The 26866-nt window shown below is 56.0% G+C and overlaps 2 protein-coding genes across 3 annotated transcripts in view; one reads left to right on the top strand and one right to left on the bottom strand.

Moving 5' to 3' along the window:
* Window positions 1–1035, top strand: part of LRRC41 (leucine rich repeat containing 41) — an 11757-nt gene extending 10722 nt beyond the window's left edge. The window contains 3 exon segments of the mRNA XM_027837958.1: window positions 36–158; window positions 247–322; window positions 410–1035. Coding sequence (XP_027693759.1) covers window positions 36–158; window positions 247–322; window positions 410–635 — 425 coding nt within the window. The 3' untranslated portion in view covers window positions 636–1035.
* On the bottom strand, window positions 964–26866 carry RAD54L (RAD54 like). Of its 2 annotated transcripts, none has more exons than XM_027837951.1 (19): window positions 26806–26866; window positions 24800–24881; window positions 24581–24667; window positions 21572–21691; window positions 16977–17037; window positions 15488–15623; window positions 11126–11195; window positions 10755–11043; window positions 10335–10459; window positions 9126–9276; window positions 8209–8335; window positions 7146–7220; window positions 6510–6640; window positions 5882–5992; window positions 3937–4060; window positions 3008–3086; window positions 2112–2291; window positions 1679–1842; window positions 964–1519 (listed from the first exon to the last, which is right to left on the bottom strand). In XM_027837951.1, exons 2-19 carry the CDS (start codon window positions 24800–24802, stop codon window positions 1318–1320), a joined length of 2235 nt encoding a protein of 744 aa, XP_027693752.1. In that variant the 5' UTR covers window positions 24803–24881; window positions 26806–26866; the 3' UTR covers window positions 964–1317. The 2 variants fall into 2 exon arrangements, with proteins under 2 accessions (XP_027693752.1, XP_027693753.1); XM_027837952.1 differs by having other exon boundaries at window positions 26795–26814.

Below are 26866 nucleotides of genomic sequence, written 5' to 3'. Positions count from 1 at the left end.
AGGCTGGCCCAAGTATTCCTCTGACTTTCCGACAGAGCTCACCCTATCTTTCTGCCGTCTGCTGGAGAAGCGCCGGACTCACTTTCTGCCCAAGCTGGTCACGGCCATGAAGAGCAATTCCACTCTGAAGAGCTTCCGGGTGCCAGGGAACCGCCTGGGTGAGTGTAGTGGGGCTGGCCAGGGCTGACACAGGAATGGGCTGGGCAGCTCGGCCTCCTGAGAGACCTGGCCTCTCTCCTCCTCCAGGGAGCTCAGGCCTTGTGGCACTGGCTGAGATCTTCTCCAGTGACTCCTCCTCCTCCCTCTGCCAGCTGGACATCAGGTATGTGGTTGGAGCGGGGTGAGCAGGCCCCACCTCCCCTTCTTCAGGGCTCCTTTTCTGACTCCAGCCTTCTCCTTCCCATCCCAGCTCCAACTGCATCAAGCCAGATGGACTCCTTGAGTTTGCCAAGCAGCTGGAGCAGAGTCACCCAAGCCGTGGGACCTTCGGCCACCTCTGCCTCTTCCAGAACTGGCTGGACCAGGACCCCAGCATGACTCAGGAGGCCATCGGCCGGCTGCGGGCTACATTCAGTGTGGTTAGTGACACGTGGGACTCCTCCCAGGCCTTTGCCGACTATGTTGGTATGATGTGACTATGGCCTTCCCGGGATATCGAGGCCCCTATCCTAGGTTGGGATCCACAGGATTCCAGCAACGCTTCCCTCCAACCCCTACTCATGCCAGAACTTGTGGGCTAGGGTGTGGTACCAGAGGCCCAAGTTCTGGCCCAGGAGGGAAAGAGAAAGCAGGCAGGCCCTGGCTCCCCATCACACCTAGGCTGGTGGGCTGTAGCCTGCCCTGCTGTGCTCAGGGGGATCAAGGGGAAAAGTGACCCCCAGAGCCACCCTCCCTCCCCAGGAGCACCAGACTGAGGCCTGGATCCACCCAGAGCCCACACCATGCTCTCGACTCTGCCACCAGAGAGTTGTTAATGCCTTTATTTTTCCTCTGTGCCTTTCTACATTTTTAAAAATAAAAAATCTATTCTGCGTATCTCTGCCTTCCAGCTGTGTGGCTGAGTCTTCCCCCAGCTTTTGGCCAGTGATGGCAGGAGTGGTGCAGGCTGGGCAGCTCTGGCTCCTGGGGCAGCAAGCACAGGCTTTCTGCCCAGACCAGCCTAGGTGGCTGTAGTCATTCAGTGGCCTGGCCCAGCCTGGCCTTGGCCTCAGCCCCAGTCCAGCTCCGACCTAGGCCCAGTCCAGTCCCCCAACCCCAATCCACACCTAGTCCAACCCCAACCTAGGCCCAGTTCAGCCCCAGTCCCAGTCCCAGGACTCAAAGGACCCCACGCTGCTCCTCATGTGAGCGCTGGTGGAAGGCAAAGGTCACTGCAGCATCCCAGGCTGCCAGCAACACAGCATCTGGGACTCCCCTCTTGTCTGCACTGTGGTGCCACTGGGCCAAGTCAGAGGTGCAGTCGGAACCCTCAGCAGGAGGCCGGACCTGACGTCCATTCACGCAGCGACGACAGCGCAATCTGCAGAGACACGATGCAGTGCAGCCAGCTGGGCTCTGGCCCCCCCAGCTCACAATACCATGGACCTGAGCTGCCTGTGGCAGACTACAGACAGCCCCCAGGAGCACATCCCCGCTTCCCAGGAGGCAGCAGGCTCTCCTCCCCTCGCCACCTCCTTACTTGTCATGGGTGTCGCTGGGTGTGACCTCGTTGAGGGTGAACAGTTCCCGAAGCTCCCCCAGGGAGAAGTGACGTTCCACGTCCTGCTCTTCATCCACCACACAGCTGCTCAGAGCCTTCTTGTGAGTCTGTCGCTGAAAGATCTTCTCTTCAATTGTCCCAGCCTGGGAGTAGAAGGGGCAGGGGGAGTCAGCTCCAGCCAGGAGACTGACCCCGGTCCAGGCCGAGCCTCATCATCCATCCCCACCCGTGTTGGGGTCTCCTCTGCTGAGACCCAGGACATCAGGAGGCTGAAGTGTGACCCCTGTGGGGCAGCAGCAGAGAACTTGTGGCTGGGAGACAACATGACGTTGACCCAAGGTGTCACCAGCCCCCTAGCCCAGAGATCTTCCCCACCCTAGGGCCGAGGCCTTGAAGGCCAGGCAGAGCTCACCGAGAGCAGGCGGTAGATGTAACAGGTCTTCTTCTGGCCATCACGCCACACACGGGCCATGGCCTGCTCGTCGTTGGCGGGGTTCCAGTCAGGGTCAAACATGACCAGCCTGTTGGCCCCGATAAGGTTGAGGCCACAGCCACCAGCCTTGCTACTCAGCATGAAGATGAAGTCCGGGCTCTGGGGAGACAGGGAGGGGAGGGGCCTTGTCAGAGCATGCTGGGCTGCAGAGCCCTCTGGAGACAGGTGCACTGACAGCCTGCAAGGCCCCTGGAGAAAGACCAACTGCAGCAGAAGAAACACAGCGAGTCTCGTCCCCTCGCTGGCCCTGCCCTTGGCTGGAAGCAAGCAGGAAGGGCTCATGCCAAACCCTAGCTTGAAGGAAGCCTGAATAGGCCCTCCACAACAGGGAGCTCAGTACCCCACAAAACAGCTCTATGAAGCCTCAGCCCTCTAGAGCCAGGTAGAACACGTCTGATTTCCCTTGCCCCATGACATCCTTTTGAATACTTGAAGGCAATTTGCATGCCCTCCCCTCCCCCTCCCAAGCCTTTTTTTTCCAGTCCTTTCCTGACCAGGGGATTTGGGGAGAGGTCCTAGTAGCTGGGGAGACCAAGTAGAAGATTCAAAGGCAGGTACCCACTTGCATTCTTGTTAACAAAGTCCCAAGATGCCCCAGGGTGGCCGCAGCCTGGGACAACACTGAATGAGCCTGACCCCTCAGCCCTCGCTCCCACCCAGTCTGTCTCCAGCACATCTCTGTCCCTGTGGGGAGGTCCCTGAGCCTGGGCTCCATCCTCAGCAGCCTCCCAGCAGCCTGGTGGTGAGGCCGCGCTCTCGTCACCCCCAGTCTCTGGCGAGACGCCAGCTCCGGGCGGGTCAGTCTGCCCACTCACCGAGGGACTGTTGAATCGCTCCACGACCTTGGCTCGTTTCTTGATGGACATGGTGCCATCCAGCCGGACGTAGAGATACCTGTGCCCAGAGCAGGGGAAAGGACAAAGGTCAGCTCATCAAGAGAAGGTGCCCAGAGCCCACCCCAGAGCCCTGGCCGGGGCTGGCAAGCCCTCCTCTGCAGTGCTCACACAGGGGTGAAGTGGGCACAGTGTTGCCATGGATGGTCCCTTCCCACACGCTGGGAGAGTGGAAACAATCCCAGCTCTGCCAGGTCACAACAGACACTGGTCCCCATTTCTTCACTGATAAGACACAAGGAAAGCAGAAATGTAAAGAGAGGAGTGTAGTGATAATAGGGAGGGACCACAGGAACAGCCACTGAAGAAGGAGGGATGTTCTCCCAGAGACAGAAGCTGTTGTGAAGCATCTGAGGCAGTCACAGAACAAGCCAACTGGCTTGGCTTAGCCTCAGGACCGATGGGAGACAGGCTTCAGATACGAGTCTACAACAGGGGCTGCTGCCCGTCGGTGGAAGGCGCTCACACAGGCTGGGGAGCCTCCCGTCCTGGGAAGGAGGCGTGACAATCTGAGGTCACTCTTGGCTCTGCTGCTGATTCTGAGGTGTGGGGGGCCCTGAGATCCCAGCCCTGGCTCCATGCCAGTCACAAGAGCCTGCCTGACCACTGATGGGGAAGGGCCACGGAGCCTGGCATCACAGGACTCTGACCTGAGCAGCTCTAGGCAAAAGGGTGCCACGGGGAAGGCACTTTGTCCAAGCACGGGCTCTAGGAGACAGACGACAGTGGGTTCTGCCCAACAGAAGGGCCTGAGCCCTGGAACCAGGCGGTCAGAGGTGCCCGTCCCAAGCTAACTCGTACGAGGCTGGTCCCAGCAGGACAGGTGTGGCCCACCAGGGTCTAGGACGCACCTCCGGAGCCGGCAGAGCTTCTCAAACAGGTCCAGGGTCTGGGTGTAGTTGGACACCAGGACGACCTTGTCACTGCTGCTCCTTCGTGTCATAGCCAGAATATAGTCCAAGACCAGCATCTTCCCTGGGGAAAGATCCAAGCCGGGGACCTCGCAAAGGTCACGAGTATGGCCAGGCCCCCAGAGTGGAGGAGCCCAGGGCCCAGACCCAACACTCCCAAGAAAACCGAGGCAGGAAAGACAGGACCTCTGTGCAGAGGCAGCCATGGGAAGCCGTGGCACCAGCGGCAGGTGCCCCACACCCAGCTCTGCCATTAGCTGCCTGCCTGCATGACCTCGACCACGGCCCTTCCTGGGTCCCTGCGTCTCAGGTTATCTATAAAGTGACTTGTTGGCCAGGGTCAGGGGGCGTGGATAGATGGGGTGGGGGGAGCAGTCCATGAATCTGGATGGGAAAAAAGTCACCTCTTTGTTTTCACTTACCTCCAACTGAAATCAGGCATTCCCTTCAAGTATTTAGGCATTTACAAATGTGATTCTATTGAAAGTCCCTTGGGCTTTCCCAGGCTGCCTTGCCAAAGGGGCCCAGGACACAATAAAGGTTAAGAACTCCTGAACCAGAGGATCTCTAAAGTACCCTCCACTGTGAAATCAACACACACTTATTAAGCGCCTACTGTGTGCCAGCCCCAGTGCCAGGCTGGTGCAAGGGAGAGAGAGGGACAGAAGGGAGACTCCAGTCTCTGCCCTCAGGGAGATGATATGCATGTGCAGACATATGTACACACCCAGAATAACTGAGGAGGCAGTGAGGGCGCTAGCATCTGGGGGGACCCGAAAGGCCTCATGGAGCTGGGGGTGCCCAAGCCACATCTTGGAGGAAGTGAGGGATTATGGGAGGCCAAGGTGAGGAGGGCAAAGGGCGTGGCCACCGCAGGGGCAGAGGCAGGAGATGGAAGGTTTTGTGCGAGGGACAGAGAGAGAAGGCCAGTTCGGTATGTAGTAAGAAAAGTGATAGGTAACAAGGCTGGAAAGATGGTTTGGGGCCTGGTTGTGAAGGGTCTTAGAAGCTAAACTGAGGCTCTTATATTTGATGCAGGAGGTTAAGAGGTCAGACCTGTGCTTTAGGCAGCTAAGCAGAGGATGGATTGGAATGGGAGAGAACGGAGCCTGGGAGGCCAGTCAGGACGCCAATGCAGTAGACCAGGTGGGAAGGTATGAGGGTCTGAACCAGAGGGTCAGCCCATGCAAGAGGCTCGAGGCCTGAGCTGTACCACCCCCGAGGCTCTGTCTCTAAGCAGGCCTTCGAGCCAGCTCCCCACAGTGGCTGGCAGTGCTGTCCACAAAAAGAGCTTCTGCAGGAACCACCTCACCCCCACTGCCCAAGGCAGAAGGAAGCCCCTTCCAACAGGTCTCCTGGGGGAATGCCCAGACCCAGCCTCTGTAGCAACGGCCTCTCCCCTCCCTCCATTCCCTCCTGCCCCTTATCTCTGGGACTGCACCAGCCTCCTCTCTGGAGGGACTCTGGTTTAGGCCACATGAGCATTTCCAAATCCAAGGACTTTTCACCTCGACCACAAAAAAAGCAAAGCCCGGGAGGCCAGGGAGTAGGTTCAGACTTAGACCCGGACAAGCCTTTACACTTCATCCAGTCCAGCCTCCCTGAATTTTTTGGGGGGAGAAGGAAGGTCATATAGGGCACAGCTAGAAATCAAACCCAGGCCCCCAGAATCTGAACTGAGGGCTCTCTGCCCAGCTGCCTCCCCATCCAGGCTCCACGTTGCCCAGGCCTCAACTCTACCTGTTTTCCTGGTTGGCAAGACAGTCCTTGAAGTGCATCAGCAAGGTGAGGCCTCCCTCCCCTGTCTGCCCCTGGCCCCCCAGGCCACAAGCTCAATTCCAACCTCAGGCTTCCTCAGGATGACAGAGGACAGGGCAGCACTTACCTGAGAGCTGCGGCTCCACCGACTTGTAGCTGTAGCCAGGGGGAAATAAGTCGAGGGCTCCTGCAAAGCCTTCTTCCTCCTCCACACACTTCTCATAGATCAGGCCTGGGTCTGAGAGGCCAGGACACCGGCTCAGTGTTCAGAAGCGTCCCCCTCCGCAGGTGCCCACAGGCACAGCCCCCCAGCCCCCTGGAGAAGGCCCCCCCATCAGAATGCCCAGAGCACTCAGAGTCTGGCTCCCATAGCCCAGCCCCAAATTCCTCTGTCCGGCTCCACTGGAGGGGTTTTCGTTGGGTCAAACTTGTCTCCCCAGTGTAGAAGCTCCTCCATGGGCACCTCAGCGGCCCAACAGGGAACCAGTGGCATTGACTGAGTAGAGGTCGGGGGAGAGAAGGACACGGTCAGAACCACGCTTAAGGACAATCCCCGTGGCAGCAGTGTGGAGCGTGACCGGAGGCAGGAGGTGGTGGGGGCCGGAGCTAAGGCCTCGGTTACGGGAGCAGAGGGAAAGGCTGGCAGCTGGAGCTGCTGAGATCTGTACTGAATGGGAAGGAGGGCTTGTGAAAGTGGGAGGCCGGCAGGCGTGGGAGGGATGGGCCAGGAGGCAGCTGGAGAAAGGTCCACTCACGGTTACACAGCTTCTTCAGGGACGTGATGGAAGACAAGGACGACACGCTCATCTTGCCCGCTCTCAGCTCCTCCACGGGCTTGGCTTGTTTGAGAAATCGTCTGTACAGCTCAGTCTGCAGCGGAGTCAGCCTATAGCCCAGAAGAGCCCGGGGTGGGGAAGGACCCTGAGTGGTGGCCTGGTCTCCCCACAATGGCCAACCCCAAGCACCAGCTGGCCTCCAGGAGCCTGACGGCCCAGCCCCGCACCTTCAGGGAGCAGAGGGCAGCTAAAGCCCCTTGTGCCCCAAGGCCTGGTGACAGCCTTGAGATGGGACACTGAGGCACAGAAACCTAAGGCCACACAGCACAGAATAAGAACCTCCCACCCCCACCTTTCATCATTCACAGACACTTGTGTCTGTGTTTAGACCTTGAGTGAGCAAAGAGCTTTTCTTTTAAGATTATCTCGGGCCCATGGGATGGAGAGAGCCGGGGCCAGGGATGATTACCAGCTGAATGGCTGAGCCGGGACTCCCAGCAATCCCAGCCCCTGGTGGTCAGCACTCTGCCCCAGGCTGCAGCTAGCAGCCCCTCAACATAAAGGAGCCCCCTAGATTTGCAGGCCTGGGGTGTGGGGGCCTGGTATGCAGCATACCTGCAGCAGACCACCTGCTCAATTTTCACAGGCAGGTACTTGGAGAGGATGTCCGAGGTTCTCCGAATCAGACACCTGCAACAGAGACATCAGGACCATCAGAAAGCAGCAGGGTGGGGAGGCCTCCACCTCAGCTCTAGGGCCGTCCCAGGCCTGGGACGACCCAAGACCCCAGAGGCTGGGCCGTCCCCAATGACAGGGACGACGGGCATCACCCCAGCCTTTATCTCCCTTCACCCTCACAAAGCACCCCAGAGTAGGTACCTCAGGCCTTGTGAGCCTGGCTTTACGGATGAAGGAGCAGAAGCCCAGAGAGATTACAGCCTGAGGTACTGAGGCCACTGAAGCAGGACCCAAGCCCAGGTCTCCCTGCCTCGGGGTCCAGCGCACTACCCACCACCCCACATTGCTCCAACCAACATCCCAAAAAGCCACATCTGCAGGACTGGGAGCTCAACTCACTGCTCTCTCTGGGCTGTGCCAGCTAGTGCCTTCCCCTCTGAGGTCACCACCCACTGAGACGGGGTATATGTGGCACACATAGCTATTTCCACGGTGTCTCCCCTGCTAGACTGTGGACAGGCACTGTTTTTGCCTTTCTTTGCCTCTCTACAGCTTGATGCAGTGCCTAGCACGTAGCAGGCACTTAATGTGCCTCAGTTTCCTCACTTGTAAAGTGAGGGGGTTGGGCCAGCTTGAGGGAGATGGAGTTTTGGCAGTGAAGGCAGCGTAGCCTGTCAGGACAGCAGTCAGGTTAGGGGAGAGGGGTCATCACACTGCCCTGGTCCCCCTCACCTGGAAGACAAGGCAGGCCGGATCAGGGAGCTCTAGAAGCATCTCTGCCAGTGCTCGCTGACTTCCAGCCACCCCGGGGGGCCTTCCCAAGCCTTCTGCTCCCCAGGGAAGATGGCACTCAAGCTCACCCTGGCCCTCAAGGGCCTCAAGGGGCATCTGCTCCAGCCCTGCCCGGAGCCAGGAGGTGCCCCCAGAGATGACAGACACTCAGCATGAGGGCCCAGAAGGAGCTCCCAAGGCAGAGGCCCCTTGCCTCCAGGCGCATTACCTGTTCACGATGCTGACGAGCTCTCGGAGGCGTTCCTCCCCCTTCTGCCTGGCTTCTTCACTCGCATCAGCATCTCTGCCCTTTAAAATCGGCAGCTCAAAGTGCTTTTTGAATTCCTGGGCCGTCCCTAATGACAGGGGAGAGCAGGACAATCCAGTCAGCTGAGGGCCCTGAGGCGGCTTCTTGACATGCACCTCAGCCCCAGGCTTCTGAGAAGACAGACAGACAGACAGACAGCCAGCAGGACTGGACAAGGCCCCTTCCTCCATCCCCACCAGCAGTGCACAGCCCAGGAAAGCCACAAGAACAGCCACGAGTCCTGCGGTGCCCCATCGGAACAGCACCAAGGTGCAGGAAGCCACGGCCCTTCGGAAACTTTTTCTGCGTCCTTCCTTTTCTTAGGACCGGAGGACGGAAAGGACCAAGAGCCTGACCCAACTCCCTCATTTTAGGGGGGAGAAATAAGCCTTGCTCAAGCCCACAGAAGCAAGGTGTAGAAACAGTTCAGACTCAGCTCCTCTGATGCCATCTCTCTACCACACAGTGAGCTGGTCAGACGTTTCATGCCAGTAGGAGGGCCACCATCCCCCCTGCACCAACATTAGCCCAGGACTTAGGGGCGCATCAAGGGAGAGGCAGCCAGTTTTCCTCCGAGGCCAAGGTGAAGGACACGTGTGCCATCTGCACCAGCCCCACCACAAAGAGCACACGTGCTTTTAGGAGGCCAACGCTCTGGAGACAAAGCCCCACACAGGCCGGTGGTCATCCTCTGCTCCCAAGCACAAGCTGCTGAATGCAAGGTGGGGACAGAGGAGAACCAATTTCCTCTGATCCTCCTTGCCCAGCTACGCCAGGGAACTGGTGACAGCTGGGCACCACCCAAGCTGAAGGGCTATGGGAGGGCCCAGGGCTCCTACCCAGGATGCCAGAATTCACAAAGTGCACCAAGCTGAAGTACTCCAGCAGGTCATTCTGTATCGGGGTCCCGGAGATGAGCACTCGCCGGCTCGTGTTTAAGCTGTTCAGGGCCTGGTACGTCTGGTTCTCTGAGTTCTTGAGTCTGTGGCCCTGAAAACCAAGTGGATGACTCTCCACGCTGGGCCAGATCCAGGAAGAAAACAATGACTGGGGCAAATGTACAGTCTGATATTGGGTTTAAAAAAATCACCTTCCTAAGGCGGGGAAGGTTTCAGTGCAACTGAAAAAAGATTTGGGGGCTTTAGAAGACCACAAGCTCGGTGTGACAAGAGGGGGAAGGGCGCCCTGGAGCCAAGGACTGGCTCAGGAGCCTCTCATTAAAACCCCAAACCCAACCTGGCTCCTTTCCTGCACCATGGATCACCCTGAGGTCCACCCAACCACACAGGGGGCCTGGTAAAAACAGGGAAATCCCAGGTCTGGGGCTGGGACCATTCTGGAAAAGTGGAATTGCTGAATTATTCTGGCAGAAATTTTACTGGGGGAAAAACATTCTATTCTAGTTGAATAATGGTGGGAAATGACCCACACCAACGTCTCTTCCGAATCTGCCTTTTCTGTGCAGGACATCCTATTTAGGCCCCGAGGGAATACCGAGATAGACATGGCTCCTGCCTGCAGGAGCCCTGTGACCCTGGCCTCTCCTCTCTCAGAGGAGCTCCTTAGCTCCCATGGGCTCAAGTCTCATCTCTGAGAAAGACTCCCAGGTCTACGCATCTGGCCCTCGAATACCTCCCAACCTCCAGACCCATCCTGCTGGGATGTCCCACAGACATCTCAAATTCAGCTCATCCAAGGCAGATACCATGAGCTTCCCCTCTGATGTCCCAATTTCTGCCAAAGGCCCCACGTTCAACCCTAGGTATGAGTCCTCAACATAGTTCGTCACCTGCCCCCTTCTCTTCACTCTGTCCCATTATGTCCAAGCCTCATAACTCCCTCTGCCCCCAACTCTGCTCACCAACCCTCCACCCAGCTGTCAAACAGATGTCCCTTAGGCATCTGCTCAAGAACGAACTTTTCTGCCGTGTCCTGCATCTCCCCCCAAAGCTCAGCCTGTACACTCTTTGAGGACAGTCTCGGCCCCGGGTCGCAGGGGGCAGGGGTCTCGGAGGGCCCAATGTCATCCAGAAGAGAGCGCTGCCTACCTCGTCACAGATCACCAGCCCCACACTTCCTCGCTGCAGGGCTTCAGCATGCAGGCGGAATGTCTCGTAGGAGATGATGAGGATGGGAGAGGGGACCCTGGAGCCCCGCTGGTTCATGAAGCTGGCTGGGGTGGGGGTGGGGCAGAGGAAGAGCACAATGTGAATTCTAGAAGATTTATGGACAGCCCATTGTCCTCATGTCTAACTTGCCTCAAGAGGAAAACTGCTTAACAGACAGCTAGTTTAGCATGAAAACATCTTGTTTCTAGAATTCCCTTCTCTTTCCCCAAGTACTGTCTCTCCCGCCTTCAAGGCTGCCACCCCCACCTCCCAAACAAAGGGATGGGAAATCCAGCCAAAAAGCACATGTGGAAGTTTGGAGAATAGGCCGGGTACCACATGCATGTGCTCAGTCAGTACCTAATTTCTGGTCAATCTCCTCCTTGGAGCCCCCATCGATGGCGAGGGGCTGGATCCGGCCCCCCAGCCACTTGTGTACTTCATTGGACCAGTTCCTGACCAGGCTGGAGGGGGAGACCACCACAGCCTTGTCGATCTCAGGCTTGCCCTCAGGACTCTGGCGCAAGAGCGTCCACATCAGCGTGATGCACTGCAGGGTCTTGCCCAGGCCCATCTCGTCCGCCATGATGCAACCGTGGCTGCCAGGGATGCGCCGGCTGGTCACGCATTCCCAGAGAAACTTGACGCCCTGAGAAAGAGGGGCGTCCTGTCACGGGGCTGCTCAAAACAAGAGCCAAGGCCTGGAAGCAGAGCAGCCTCCCCTCACTCACCTCTCTCTGGTGGGGCCGTAAGATCTTACTGAGAATGGGATCGACCACCACATGGACAGGGAGCTTCTCCCTGAGAAAACAGGTCAGAGGAAATACAGAGTGAGGATATGAGCAGGACTACGACCCTCCGCAAATTTTTGTGGCTGCTGCTCCAGAGGCCCCTGAACAAGGCTGCCCAATACCTGGCCACTGACCATCCCCTACCCAAGGCCCCTCCCACGGGATAGAGGAAGGCCGGCCACTGACTGTACCCTACCCAAGGCCCCTCCCACGGGATGGAGGAAGGCCGACCATTGACCGTACCTTACCCGAGGCCCCACCCATGGGATGGAGGAAGGCCGGCCACTGACCGTACCTTACCCAAGGCCCCTCCCACGGGATGGAGGAAGGCTGGCCACTGACTGTACCCTACCCAAGGCCCCCTCCCACGGGATGGAGGAAGGCTGGCCACTGCCATGTGACAGGCTGCATCCCGCTATGGTTCACTCTCAGAGCACTGAGCAGACTAGCAGACTTTGATGCTGACACACCCACTCCCTCCTCCCACTACTCGGCAACCTTCCCAGTGCCCATCTCTGCAGGAGACAAGGGGAATGAGGCTCACACCCCCACCTCCCTCTTTTCCTTCCTTTTTTTTTTTTGGCTAGGCAATGGGGTTAAGTGACTTGCCCAGAGTCACACAGCTGGTGAGTGTTATGTGTCTGAGGCCGGATTTGAACTCAGGTCCTCCTGAATCCAGGGCTAGTGCTCTATCCACTGTGCCGCCTAGCCGCCCCCTTTTCCTTCCTTTTTCACCTTTCCTTTCACACTCCCCTCAAGAGCTAGTCTCTTGAGTCTCTCACTGCTCGTGTGCAGCCTCTGCCTGGCTGCCTCCCTCCCACCTCCCTCAGTCATCAGTCCTTGCCACCACTGGCACATTCACCTTCCTCAGGCACAGGCCGGACCACATAGTTCTCTTGTGTGAATACTGGGTAAGCTCTTTACTACTGCCTACAAGGCAGAATAAACTCCAGACGGCACAGCCTGGGGATCAAGGCCTCCCTCGGTCTGACTCTATTGCCCCATCCTGGTCCTGTTTGCCACTCCAGGCTCCAGCCTCACTGGAGGGGATTGGTCAGCCCCAGCCCACCTCTCACCTAAAACACACCCCTTACGTGACTGTCTGCTGAGCCCTGTACCTGGTGTGGCCTCCTCTGGGCAGCTCACTGCCACTCCTCTGGCCACCAACCTCCTGCCTGGGACTGTGGCCTTAATGGCCAAGCCCTGCGAGACTGTATGTTCCATGAAGGCAGGGCCTGGGCCGCTATTCACCTTGATCTCCCCAGCGCAGATGTTTGCAGAACTGAGCTGTCTACACTCTACTCTCCCTTCCCCCATGACAGCCAGGGCCCTTAGCCTTTGCTCCTAGCTCAGAGCTCCTGCAGGGCTGTCCTTTGGTGGGTGGCACAGAGAGCTCCCTCCTGTCCTCAGTCACTGGACTCGATCCCTTTCCCACTAGAGGGCTGGGCAGGGACCTTCTCCCAAGACGCCCCCCAGTGCCTCACATAAGGCCCCACATGGTCAGCAACTGGCACAACGATACCAGTCAGCCTCTCAGGAAGAGGATCAAAGGTGGCATCTGTCCTGGTGTCCACACGATGCTCCGGCCAACCTGTCCTGTTCTGAGCACCCAGGGAATGGACCAGAAACCTCATCTCTCTAGGACTCACTACCAGATGTGGAGACACTACCTCATAACCCTCTAATTCACTGCACCAGCTAAGAAAAGCCCAAAACCATGAGCTGCCCACACTCCAGGGCTCATTGCCAGCAGCTGCCCTGGCTCCAGCCTCACATGCAGGAGCCACGGGCCTTCTCCAGGTACACGGTCACTTCTCGCTGGACAATTTCCTTGCTGTCACGCAAGGAGAAGAGAACCAGGGCTAAGGGTGAATTCAATCACTCTCCCTGGGGAAGCCAATCACCAAAGGTCTCCTGGAGGCCGAAGGAGCAGCACTGGGTGTCTCCTGTGTTGTCTCAGAGCCCAGATGGGGGGAGTCCCAACCAAAGGCAGTGCTGCATCCTCCTTCCTTAATTAAGGCCTGTTTCCAAGGCAAAAATCTCCTCCTACTAAACCTCCTGGTTCTCTCCTCCCCATCATGTCAGGCCTCCCCACCTCAGCCTAATCACTGCTTTCCGTTCTGCATTCCCCTGACACTGACATCACCCAATCATCACTGCCCTATCTCTAACAAATTTTTCTTAAAGTCCAAACTATCAGTGACCATATGAAAAAATGCTCTAAGTCACTAACAATTCTAGAAAAATGCATGGCTCAGATTCTTATAACCTAGCCAATAGCTCACTAATTTTCAGACTCCTTAAGAGTCTGCCCAATATGATGGATGTTCTAATAAACCTTGTCTTTGGCTGAAAGAAGGCTTGGGTGGAATTCTTTCAGGTAGGACCTGCATGTCATGATCTTGGGGTCTCAGCACCCCTAAACCTCTAGACCTCATGATACAGTTCCCTGCCCAGGAATCTGCCTAACCCCAAGTTCTTCAGCCAAGACCACAAGGAGAAGAGAGTTTCACCCTTTACCCCTCACCTTTGATTTCCCCCTCCCCCACCTGGGAAAGGAAGGAGGGGGGAGGGGCAGTAACTACAGCATGGGTCCCCCCTGGCAACGGCCTTGGGCCCTAGGGCAACTTTTGCCTGGAAGCATCACTCAGGTTCAGCCCATCCTGCTCAAGACTGCAGGCCATTCACCTACAGTTGGTAGCAAACAGCTGGTACCAGCCAATGTCCCCCCATCATTCTCTGGATGCAGCCTGGGCTTTGTTCCTGTCAACACTTTTTCTTTGGGACCCCCTCAAGGCAGGGACAGCTCTACGTCCCTCGCCAGTAGGAAGCAGTTTCAGAAGCCAAGACCTTTGCCCCTTACCCCAAAAGAATTTGGGTCCCATTTGTTTGAGGGAGGAAATGATGAGGATGGGATCTAGACCCCAGAAAGGAAAAACCCTGGACCTTCACACAAGGCTAAATCTCTGGTGTTCCCCTGAGGCTATAATCCCATCAACTAGCCTTTCATTGTGGCTACACCCAATCTCCCAGTTCTCTGTTCCATTGTCTTACCTCCCTATGGCCACTTCCCACCCTTAATCCTATCTAGGTTTCATTCTCCCTTGGCCATGTGGTTCAGGCCCCTGACTTTCCATCTTTTTTCCATCTTTCCAGTCTTCTTCCACCTTACATCGCCTCCACACACTCTGGCTGTTCCTCCCATAAGACACTGTAGCTCCAGACTCTGGGCATTTTCTCTGGCTGTGCCCCCTGCCTGAAATGTCCTCCCTCCTCATCTCTACCTCTTGGCTTCCTCAAGTCCCAGCTAAAATCCCCCCTTCTCCAGGAAGCCTTTACTGATCCCTTTAATTCTAGTGCCTTCCTGCTGTTAGCTCCAGTTTATCCTGCCTACAGCTTGTCTGTGGTGATTGCCTGGGAGCCAGTAAGCTGCAGAGCCCATGTGCTGTACTAAAGTCATCCTACTTCCCTCAGAACCAGAGTCTCAGCCCTCAGTGGCATCAGGCTGCACACACACGACTCTCCTGAATGCAGGCATCTGGCCTGTTTCTAGGGAGCCCCATCTTCTGAGACAGCCCCTTCCCCACTCAGAGACAGCTTTCTGACCTCCAGCCTCCCTAGGCCTCACTGCTCCCTGCTCTGCCCTCTGGGGCCAAGCAGAGCCAGGCAGAGCCCTCCTCCACAGGCAGGCCCTTCAGACACCTGCAGAAAGGGCCATGTCCCTCCAGAGTCTGCTAACTAACCCCAGTTCCCTCAATGAGCCTCGTACAGCCGGATGTTGAGGCCTTTCTCGTCCACCTCCTCCAGTCACCCTCCAGCTCATCGATGGAATTCCTAACATGTGCTGCCCAGAACCAAACACAAAACTCCACCTGGGGCCTCTGGAGAGAGCAGAGCAGGAGGAAAGTCCTCTAGTACATTCAGCCACTGATTCTCTCTGTGCCTACTGGGGGCAGAGCAGTGGGAGAGTGCTGGAGGAGACAGAGAGTCAGGTCGTGACCCTCAGCCTCCTGGAGCTCCCAGCCAGCAAGGAAGCATCTACACAAAGATGCTGCACTCCAGTCAGGGACCAGCATGCATTAGACAGAAGGGCATAAACCCCTGGAGAGGGTCAAAGAAAAGAGGCTTTCTGGACCACCTCTAGAGCCAGGCAGCCCAGAGGGTACACAGAGTGGGAATGCCCCGAGGCCACCCAACGGCCTGGCCTCAGAGAGCAGAGGCCCAACAAACACCTTGACTCTCACCTTGGGCTCCCACCCACCCCTGCCCCAACCTCCCCACCCTCCCCACCTGTTCACTCACCTGTCCAGCTTTAGCTGATCATGGGCACTGAGAGGCGGCGGTTCATAAAGAACTAGAGCTCCTTCCTCTAACGGGTCATGGAGGGCATGCCGGAGCCCCGCCCGCTTGATGCCCAAGGCCCGGAGGCCGAGAGGACCTGCAAACAATCACAGGCCACAGTCACCAACTCTGCAGGCTGGCTTTTTGGAGGCTTCTCTCAGGCTCGAGGGGCAGTGGCCATCCTCAAACATTTCCCTAGTGACTTTTGTTTCAGGATCGCAGTGACTTCCCCAATATTGCACGCCCCCCCATTAAGGTGCCCTCCCTCCCAACAAAGAAAAACAGAAGTGCATGTGACATTCAGCAGCCACAGTCCCCGCAGTGGTAGGCTGGTGGCCTCTCAGCGCTGCTTGTGTTTACAGTCTTGGCGTCAGTCTAGCGGTTCCCCGGCGTGCTTTCTTTGGCCGCCCCAGGTTCTCTGGCTCCACGCATTCGCTATCATAGGCCGCATCACCCTCAGCCGGCCAGTCTCCACTCATTGGCCCTCCCTGCTTCTCGTCTGTTACCACGTGATGATGATTGTGGAGGCTCTGGGGCTTGAGGTAGGGCTACGCCCAACAGTGGGAAAGGACAAAGAATGCCCAAGAGCTACAGGGGATGGCACCATTGCTCTCTCATACCAACAGGTGCCCTCAGCCTTCGCTTCACTTGGAGGAAGGTGAGGCCCCTTCTCCCCACCCCCAGGCTCTCCCCGGGCCACAGGGGGGCCCACCAGCACCAAAGGAAGGGGGAGGGGTACAACAGTCCAGTGGATCCCCCACCCCCACGGGAGAAACTGGACCAGGAAGGGATATGAAGGAGAGCGGGCGTGGCTCTCCTCCGCCGCAGCAGAGGCCTCTGGGAGCTGTGCTGGTGCTTCCTTCCACCTGAATACAGGTGTGGTCAACGTGCAATAACAACAAGACATTTCCACGAGCACTCTACATGAATATCTCATTTCAGCACCAACATTGGCAGGTAAGCAGTGTAGTTACCCCCATTTCACAAATGAGGAAACTGAGGTTATAAGAGGCAGTGAAGGTTTTAATGCATCCAAGGACCTGGGTTCAAGTCCCTATTCTGTGATTTACTGTGGGATCCTCAGCAAGTCTCCTACCCTTTCTAGGCCTCCCTTTTGTCCTCATTGACCTCTAGATGCACGACCCTCTTGTACATGATCACCTGCCCACCTGGGGCAGGATTTGAACCTAGGTCTCTGGGAGCCCAAGCCTCCTTCCCTTTTCCCATGGATTCTTGCCTCCAATGGGGAGGAAGTAAAGCTCCCAGCACGGACAGAAGCAGGGGGACACACATGGCTACATAAAGGCGGCTGCACAGATGGTCTATTGGCCTCCTTACCACAAACCTCGCACAACAAAAGCCCAACACAAAGGCAGAGTTCCCACACCTCTGCGTCTGTGCTAGCCACACACGATGGACACAGCGCGCCCAAACGCACTCTCCAGTTTACCTTGGTAATTGGGGATCGGGACTTTGAAGGGCTTCGACAAGATGCTCCGGATAAATGCCTCCTGAAGGGGGAAGAGGAGCACACAGCATGTTAGCGGCTGGTCACGCTACCTCCTGAAACAGGGCGCAGAAGGGAGTGAGGCCAGGCGCGTCTGGCCAGAGCTGCGGCCCTCCAAGCACACCAGGTAAATGCAATGACCCATGAAAACATATTTGACTCCCTACAGGACCTTCTGTGTATTTCGCTTTTCAGCGAGATGCTGCAAGGGACAGAGCAAGGGATTGGAGTCAGGAAGACCCAAGCTCAAATTTAGTCTCAGACACTTACTAGCTGTGTAACCCTGGGCAAGTCACCTTCCTGCTGCCTGCCTCAGTTCCTTCATCTGTAAAATGGAGCACCTACCTCCCAGGGTTGTTGTGAGGCTTGACAGAGCTATTTGTTAGGCATCTGGCAAAACCTTAAAGTGCCACATCACCCGGGGCCACCTCCAGTCCTGATCTACATCTGGCCACTAGGCCCAGACGGCTCCAGAGAGAGTGAGGCTGGTGACTGCACAGCCCTGCCTCACTTAAATCCAATTCACCTGCATGTCGTGGCATCACCTTCCGATGTCACGGTCCTCTTCAACAATGAAGAACAGACAACAGAGGGCCGTGTGAACACCAGCTAGCATTATTTAAAATACTGAACAACATAACTGGGTATTCTAGAGATGGCTCCCTCAACCTATCAGCTGCCATCTGTCTCCCTCTCGAGGTGTGAGAGTGGGAAGGGGCAGAGGGGAGATGGTCTGCTCAAGGCCCCCCAAGAGGCAGCAGAGCCCTCATGGAGCCCAGGCCAGCCTTTCTTTGCCGCTACCCTATCCCTGGGAGGAGCTGACCCTGCTGAGCTCTGCCCCCCTCCTCCACGCCATGCCTGGATGGCATCGCCTCTCAGGGAGACAAAGCACAGCAGCTGCCTGCCCTTTACACAGGCTCTCACACTGGCAAAGTGCTAACATGCTTCACTTGAGGGGGATCAGCAGGAATTTCTGTGGAATTTCTTGTGGAATTTCAGGGTTGGCCTAACCCCATTCCAAACCTCTTCTGACAGAGATGGGCACCGTCCATCGGCACCCCTGACCTCTTCTATGAGAGATGGGCGCCATCCATCGGCACCCCTGACCTCTTCTACGGGAGATGGGCGCCATCCATCGGTACCCCCAAGGGGCTCTGTAGAAGTAGTGGCAGAAAGGGTCCAATGGAAAGGCTGGTGGGATCACTGAACTCGACAATCTGACCCGGTCTTGGAAGGGCTGGTCCTCAGCTACTCACTCCCACAGTCTGTGTGAATCTATCCAATTTCACTACATGTAGCTCCATCCTTGCCTCCACAATTCCTCAAGGCTCCTTCCAAACCCGTTCTACAGTAGCCATGAAGGTCAAGGCCATGTTCTTCCCACATGCACCATGGAAATAGACTGTGGCTTTGACCTCTCACCCTGCTCCATCTTAGGGGGGACAGCAAGAATTTGGGAAAAGAAACGCACATCTTAAAAGCCCAACCTCGTCCCCCACCCCAGGTTCTGCACTCCCAGTTGAGGACCCTCTGAGGAAGAGCAAGCCGGGCAGGGGCTCGCCCATAAACCGTCTTAAACAGCACGCACGGCCGGTTTAACACGGATTCCCCTGCTGGCTCCATGTCGAGCAGCCGCCATTCCGGACATGCCAGGCTTCAGGACGTCAATTACCACCTTTTGCCCCAAGACATAGATTTTTCACTGGGACCAGGCAGAGCCTCTCCAGGAGCAGCAGCTCCAAATGAGGGCTTGGCTCTGTGCCCACCCCTACCCCGGGGGTAATTACAATATTCAACGAAGCGCAGCCCTGCTCCAGCACATCAGCCAGACGGTAACGGGAGACCCGAGAGCAGAAGCCCTGAGAGTGATCTTTAAGGAGAATGAAGTATGGTCCGAAGTGGTAATAGGCAAAAAACCTCCTCTCGGCTACAGGGTCGTTCAGGAACAGCAAAGTGAGCCTGTGCCACAGAGGAATTCCTGCCTTTGTACTGCAGCCCTCCTCTCGGCAGACAGGCGCTGATTTTCATGAATTTCTAGTAAGCTAATGCATTTTAAACGGCCGCTGCAAAGTCATGAATATATTTCGCTAAAGAGATGGAAGGGGAATGGGGAGGGCCGAGGGCTCACTCCGGAAATTAACATGATTGCTAAGATTATGAATAGCAACGGGGGGGGGGGAGGCGGGGTGCCATCCCCTGCAATCTGGCCTCCACCGGCCACGTTCACGTTTCTTGTTCAGAAGCAGCATTTTCACTTTGCCCAACTGTAGGCTTGTGGGTGTATGGGGAGGGGGCTCCGCCTAGCACCCTCCCACAACACAGATTTTGAGCCTCCTATGACTTACAGATGCTTCTCAAGAAGGGCTGAGCCCCCAGATTTCACCGCCCTCTGGCCAAGCAGCACTGAAGCCCATCGGTGGGGGACACTGAGAATCAGCAGCAATTCATCAGTGAGAATGAGGCGAGTGTGTCAGTGCAAGAGTGAGGCGGTCCCTGCCCTCAAGGAGCCTACATTCTGCATTTACAGATGAGAAATCACCAGACTCATACAAAATAAATGCAGTGATGGAGGGGCAGCGCAGTAAACAACAACACCTAGGGGGCCCAGGGAAGGTGAGCTGCATCTCAAAGCGAGGCAGAGGTCCCAAGAGGCAAAAATGTGAAGGCAGAGCATTCTAGGCAGGGGGAACAGCCCAAGCAAAGGCAAAGAGGTGGGAAACAGGATGTCACATGCCAAAAACACCAATGAGGCCAGTCTGGCTGCAGCATGAATGAACGAGGGAGATGAGTTATCAGCCCGAGAAGAGATGGGCTTTACACACCAAGCAGAGAGTTTGTATTTGATCTTAAGGCAGGGGTCCCAACCCTCTTCAGTTTTCAGTAACCCAACCCCCCCCATCCTCTGTTCAGTGAAAGGAAGAAAACTCTTCACTTTACCATGCCCAATCACAAAAGAAATAGAGATTGATTTCAACAGGATGATACAATTATTTCTTAATCTTCCCTGCGCCCCTGGAATGCCACCCCAGGATGGCAAGCCCTGCCCTAGGGCCTACAAGGAACTTCTTGAGAGGAGGAGTGACACGGTCAGCCTGCAGCGGACAGAGAATGGACCGCAAAAGGGAAAGGTGAGCTAGAGAGAGGCCCAAGAGGAGGAGAGGGGGAGGGTCATCGTGGTATGAGTGGGGAGAAAGGGGCGGTTTGGGGACAAGCCATGGCAAGAGCTTGGTTCTGGAGGGGCCAGCTGAGTGAGAGCAAGGCGTCCAAGACGATTCCTAGGACACGAATATGAGTGACTGAAAGGATGAGATACAGAATTAGGAACCATGTGCCTAGAGATGGGAGCCGAGGCCCAAGGATCCAGGAGCCAAGCAGGAAGAGAAGGCCTGAGGAAGCAGGGGTGGCCACCAGCCCGGAACACTGAAGAGAGGCCAGGGAGGATGCCGGCTGATCAAGACGGGAAGCTAACACTCAAGGTGTGTGACAGGGAAGCCTTGGAACTGCTGGGGGGAAACCAGATCATTGATCAATGAGGAGTTCTGGGCGTGTCATGTAGCGCGAGCATCCACGGGACAGTGGAGAACAGCAACACTCTGGGGTGAATTCCTCCTTCAGCGGCACAATGACAGCAGAGAAGGAGGGGGTGGTGGAAGTAATGAGGCCGACAGCTTTGGGAAGGGCTGAGGAAGGAGAGAGATGGAAGGACAGCTCTGGACCCTGGAGCTGGAGCGCTCAATGCAGAGCGCTTGGGCCGTCCCGGCCCGGGGGGGACGGGGGACTCCCCAAGAGCCCTTCTCTCAGGCTCAACAGCTTGTCAGGCCAGGTGAGAGCCGGACATAGCGTCCCTCCATCTCCGAATGGAGAACCTGCATGTGCTGTCCAGGCTTTACACGCCCAACGCGCATCTTCAGCCTTGTCTCCTGCCCTTCTCACTAAACCACAGCAGAGAAGGCCAAGTACCCAGAAGGAAGCGCCCAGGGTCAGGGCTCAGGAGCCCTGATCAGTCACAAGTCTAATGACAAAGCAGCACAAGTCAGATCACTGCCAGCCGCCAGCCAGGCTGCTGGACAAAGTCAAGGACTCCGCGTTAGGATCATCACTAAGGCACGTAAGCTTGGGCCCAAACAGATACACACACACACACACACACAGACACTACACATACTACACGCACACAGAGACACACACTACACACACACACAGAGACACACACACTACACACACACACACACAGAGACACACACTACACACACACACAGACACACACACACTACACACACACTACACACACAGACACACACACTACACACACACAGACACACACACACTACACACACACACACACACAGACACACACAGACACTACATACACACAGACACACACACACACTATATACACACACACACACACACACAGACACAGACACACACACACACACACACACACACCCAGAAGAGTCAAGCAAAACCACATCCGAGGTCCACCTTCCCCACCTCCCGCCTGTGGCCTGGCCAGAAACCCTCCCTAAGTGACTTACATGTTGGCTGCTGTCCAGGCACTGAGGCCGATTCGTTAGCTGAGTCAGGGGTTTCCGAAAAGGTGACAAGAAACAGTCCCGGCTATTCACCTCAATGCTGGACTTCCGCCTCTTCTGAGTCTAGGAGAGAGAATCAAGGCCCCAGAGGGCAAGTGTATGACTGGGATGCTTGAGAAGCAGCAAGTCGGGAAGAGGAGCCGCCTGCAGGTGACAAATGGTCGGCACCAGCCCTGGGTTTTCGTGTCTGTCAGTGTCAGCTCCATGGGGCAGGGACATCAGTCAGAGCTAACAAGACCTACCCTAGGAAAATAAGAGGAAGGGCCTTGATTCTAGGGGTCCACAAGCACTCTGTGCCCACCTACCCGTCCAGTCATTCTGCTTAGGGTCTCGAGTTCTAGCAGTGGCTGCTCGGGGGGGGGGGGCACTGCCCCACTGCTGAGGGGGTGGGGGCAGCCTCCCTTTGAAGGCTGCCTGGATCCCTGACGGCCACACACAGGCCCAGGAGGAGCCTCAGCCTTCCAGCAGGTGGGCTTATTGAAACCAGGAGCAGAGGCCATGTTCCTTTATCAGGTCATCCCCTTTATTAGGCACCAGCCACACAGGAGGTGCCATGCCCTGCACAGGCTGCCCTCCTCTCCTAGAAGCACAGGAAGGACACTTCCCCATAGGATTTCTCATCAATGCACCTGTCTTGAGTGCCAGAGACCACTCCTCTCCCTGGCATGGAGTTCATGAATCCATGATCCACCAACGTGCCTGCCCTGGGAAGGCTCCAGGCCTCGAGGGGACAGGATCATGCTGGGGGAGGGGGACGCATTTCAAACTGGGCCTGGGTGCAGGCCAGAACCTAAAGTTGCCCAGATTTCAAGCCTGCCAGAATCAGGTCAACCCAACCCACGGCTGTTGGGCAGCTTCTGCTGTGGGCAGGGTTATAGTTGGGGGGGGTGTGGTACAAACAGCCCAGGAGATATGGGAGCTTTTTTCAACCCCTTCCTCAACCACGCCCCTATTCAAGCCCAGGCTCTCCTCCTTGCCCTCACTGGCCACCCAGGCTAGACCTCCTGCCGGTGCCTCTTCTAGTCCACCCAGTCTGCAATGCCCTGCCACTCTCACCATCCCGAGCCCCTTCCCTGATCCTTCCCCTCCCTGAGCTTCTAGAGCACTTCCTGCCCTCCCTCCCTGACCCCTCCTTCTCCACCCCCTTCATTGGGCATGTTCCCCGAGGCTCAGCCCTAGGCCTCCTTTTCTCCTCCCTCTTCACCCTCTCTCAGTTTCCCCATCAGCTCCACCTCTAAGCAGGGGCTCCCAGATCTCTAGAGGCAACCCCTGTCTCTGCCTGGCCTTCGGTCCCACTATCACCAGCGCTACTGGACACTGCAAACTGGACATCCAGGAGGTAGCTCCAATTCAACACGTGCAGATTGAACGAATCCTCTTTCCTCCCTAATTCTCTCCTCTTCTGCCAAAGGTGCCCCCATCTATCTGGGCCCTCGGGTTCATAAACCCCATGTTCTCCTGGAGCCCTCTTCTCCTTCCCCCTCCTGAAGCCGTCCCTCCCTCCCCCTTCCCCCATTCAGCCAGTCAGTTGCCAAATCCTGCCATTTCCACAACACTTCTCACATCCGAACCCTCCTCTCTGTCCACCAGCCACTGCCTGAGCTGGGCCCTCATCAGCTCACACAGATCAGCCTCCTCAAGGATCTCCCTGCCTCAAGTCTCTCCGCTCTAATCCATCCTTCACTCAACCACAAAAATGATTTTGCTAAAACACAGGTCTGACCACGTCACCCCTACTCAATGTAAAACCCTGTTTCCGAAGCCCTTCATCACCTAACTCCCCTCCCCTCACTTCCAGCCTTCTCATAGCTGGCTCCCCGACACGACCTCTTGGATCCAGGGACCCTGGCCTCCTGGATGCTCCACAAATGAGACCCTCCACCTCATGGCTCCAGGCATTTTCTGTGGCTGCCCTCCCCAGGGCCAAGCTGCCTAGCCTCCTTCAAGTCTCAGTTTAAATCCTCCCTTCTACAGAAAGCCTTTTTTAATCCTCCTCATTCTAGCACCTTCCGTCTATCAATCACTTCCAATTTGTCCTGTCCGTGTTGTTGTTCAGTCTTGTCTGACTCTCCATGACTCCATCCAGGGTTTTCCTGGCAGAGATACTACAGCAGTTTGCCATTTCCTTCTCCAGCTCATTTTACAGATGAGGAAACTGAGGCCAACAGGGTCAAGTGACTTGCCCAGGGTCACACAGCTAGGAAGTGTCTGAGGCTGGACTGGAATTCAGGACATGAGTCTTCCTGACTCCAGGCCCAGTCCCCTCTGCACACTATGGCACCACCTAGCAGCCCACAATCTTGTCCAGAGCGTGTTTCTGCGTAGTTGTTTGCTGGTGTTGCCCCCATCAGACTGTCAGTTCCTTAAAAGGAGGGACTGTCATTTACCTCTTTTTGTATCCCCAGGCACAGTACCTGGCATATAGTAGGTGACTAATAAATGCTTACTGAGAGCCAGGATTAAAGTCTACTTTCACCACACCGGCAATGCCTTTTAAGAAACAAAATTTCATTTTTCCTAGCGCACAAAACTCTTATCTCCCAACTCCAAGCATTTTCTCTGGCAGTGCCCATGCCTGGCATGCCCTCTCTCCTCATGGCCACTTCCAAGTCTCAGCTAAAGTCCCTCCTTCCTTCTACAAGGAGCCTTCCCCATTCCTCTTTAGTCTTAGTGCCTTATTTTTAGATTATCCCAAACTTCTGCTGCTTAGTGCACGTTTGTGCATACACAGCAATTTGCATTTCATCTCCCCCATTAGACTGTGAGCTCCTTGAGGGCAGGGCCTGCCCTTTGCCTTTCTTGGTATCCCCAGGGCTAAGCACAGTGCCTGTCACAAAGTAAGCACTTAATGAATGCTGCCTGGACTGGATTTTCCAACTCCGCGGCACTGGGTGTGTTCACAGATGCCACGGACATGACTTTTGAGAAGGGCACAAAGGAGCTAGGCCTTACCACCGACTCTGGATGCCAGTCTTCTTCATCAGAAGCACTGCCCTCCGACTTCCTCTTGGCAAGCTGACTCGGAGCCAGGCTCCTCCTCTGCAAGGAGAAAAGGACAGAGGTCTACACAGGGCTCCAGGTCCTGCCTGAGTCACCATATGGTAAGGAAACAACGGTGAGTTCAGGTGTCTCAAGGAAGACGCAGCAGATACATGCATGATCAATACTCACCATCCTGACTCAACTGTGGTGGACCCTTAGGTCCCCATGGATCTGACGGCCTTGAGAAGTCTAGCTGCTGGGAGATCTGGGCCTATGAGAAGGGATGACAACGGTGGTTGGCAAGGGGCACATCCCACTAAGGAGATGTGCATTCAGGCACGGACAGAGGAAAATAAGTGGAGGGAAAGATGAAGACTGGGAAGAACACTAGCTCCTGAGCTATCAGCAAACCCAAGAGCAATCATTCAATAACAGGCACTTAGGCTCCTCGGATTATTATATTCAGAGCTAAAAGGGGCCTCAGAAGTTACCGAGTCCAAATACTTAAAATATATTTTACAGATAATTGCTTGGGGGTTTTGTATTCCTGATGCCTAGCACAGTATCTGGTACATAAAAGACATTTAATATTTGCTAGGTGATCTAAGGGACTTGCTCAAATTCACAGAGGTAGGCAAAATTTGAACTCAGATTTTCTGAGCACAGAACCAATGCTCTTGAGCACCTACTCTATGTTTTTCCAGGTCACGGTGGCTAACCGTAGGTATCCCCCAACGGGTTCTGTCTCAGGTCATTGTTCTCCTCTATGCTATCTACCTCCCTTGGTGATCCCGTCAGGTCCCATGTCTATACACAAGATTCTCAGGTCTATTTATCCAGTCCTAAGCTCTCTCATGAGCTCCAGCATCAAAGCTCTGACTGCCTGCTGGGAATCTCAGACTGGATACCCTGAAGAAGTCTCAAACTTAACATGTCCAAGACTCCCTCCCCCATGCCCCAGGCTCCCACCTTCCCTATAGTAATACCCAGGCCCTCAGGCTCACAGCCTAGCAGTCATCCTGGACTCTTCACTCTCTCACCACCCGTGTCCAGGCCTGTCCATTTCATTTCTTCAGCATCTCTTGAATATGCCCTTCCCTTTCCTCTGACACCACCCCCACCCTGGTGCAGGTCCTCAGCACTTCACACTACTGTGACAGCTGCTGGGGGGTGTCTGCCTGCCTCGGTCTCTCCCACTGCCCTCCATCCTCCACTCCCCAAGTGACCTAAAGCTCAGATCTGATCTCGTCACTTCCCCCCCACTCAGTAATCTCCAGTGGCTCCCTATAGCCTCCCAGAGCAAATACAAATGCCCTGATTTGGCATTCAAAGCCCATCACAACCTCACCCCTCCTCCCTTTCCAGGCTTCTCTCCTTTCTTCCCAATAAGTATTCTTCCATTGGCCTCTTGATATTGGTGGTATTGACTTCTTGGCTCTTCCTCACCCAGAACACTCCACCTCCAGACTCGGGAGCCTTCCCTGGCTACACCCCATGCCCGGAGCACCCTCCCTTCACCTCCAGTCTTCCTGCAAGTCCAGGCTAAAATTCCCTTAATTCTAGGGCCTCCCTGTTTGAGGGTCCCTGACTTATCCTGCGTGTTTTATATGTACACAGGCCTCGAATGGTGTCTCCATTAGACCTCCAGCCCTTCCAGGACCTGTCTTTGTTTCCCTTAGCGCAGAGCCTAGCATACAGTAGGTGCTTAATCAGTGCTTGTGGACTGACTATCAGTCTCCTCCCAGGAAGAGGATCCTGCCTGTCCCGGGGGCTGAGGACAACTCGAGAGAACTTTAGGCTGACCAGGGCCTAGGAAGCTGGCAGGGGTAGATGGTGTGTGGAAGGAGGGGAAGGGGCCTGGGTTCAAATCCTGCCTCTGACACTAACCAGCTGAGCGTCAGGCCTTTTCCCCTCTCCGGGCTTCAGTTTCCCCAGCAGTGAAAAGGGGGGTCTAGATGACTTCTGGGGCCACCCTCCCAACGACATACTCATGACCCTATGACCCCACGACCTCTCCTCACCCCGCAGCCTCAGTTTCCCTAGCCGTAAAATACGACCGCAGCCCTGGCCGCGGCCTGCTTTCGGTCCGGTCCCGGTCCCGCCCCTGATCCCGCTCTCTGTCCCGCTCCCAGGCCCAGCAGTGGGGTCATCCCGCCCCGCGCTTCCGGCCCCACGCTCCCGCACCCCTTAGTTACCGCCTCTCGCAACCCGCAGCACCCGCTGGAGCCCGAATTCCCGCCTCCGCCGAGCTCGGCC

The sequence above is a fragment of the Vombatus ursinus genome, unplaced genomic scaffold (assembly GCF_900497805.2).
Source record: "Vombatus ursinus unplaced genomic scaffold, bare-nosed wombat genome assembly UNPS02014825.1, whole genome shotgun sequence".
NCBI lineage: Eukaryota > Metazoa > Chordata > Mammalia > Diprotodontia > Vombatidae > Vombatus > Vombatus ursinus.
The sequence above is the reverse complement of the archived record's forward strand: the minus strand, read 5'-3'. Positions and strand labels throughout refer to the sequence as shown.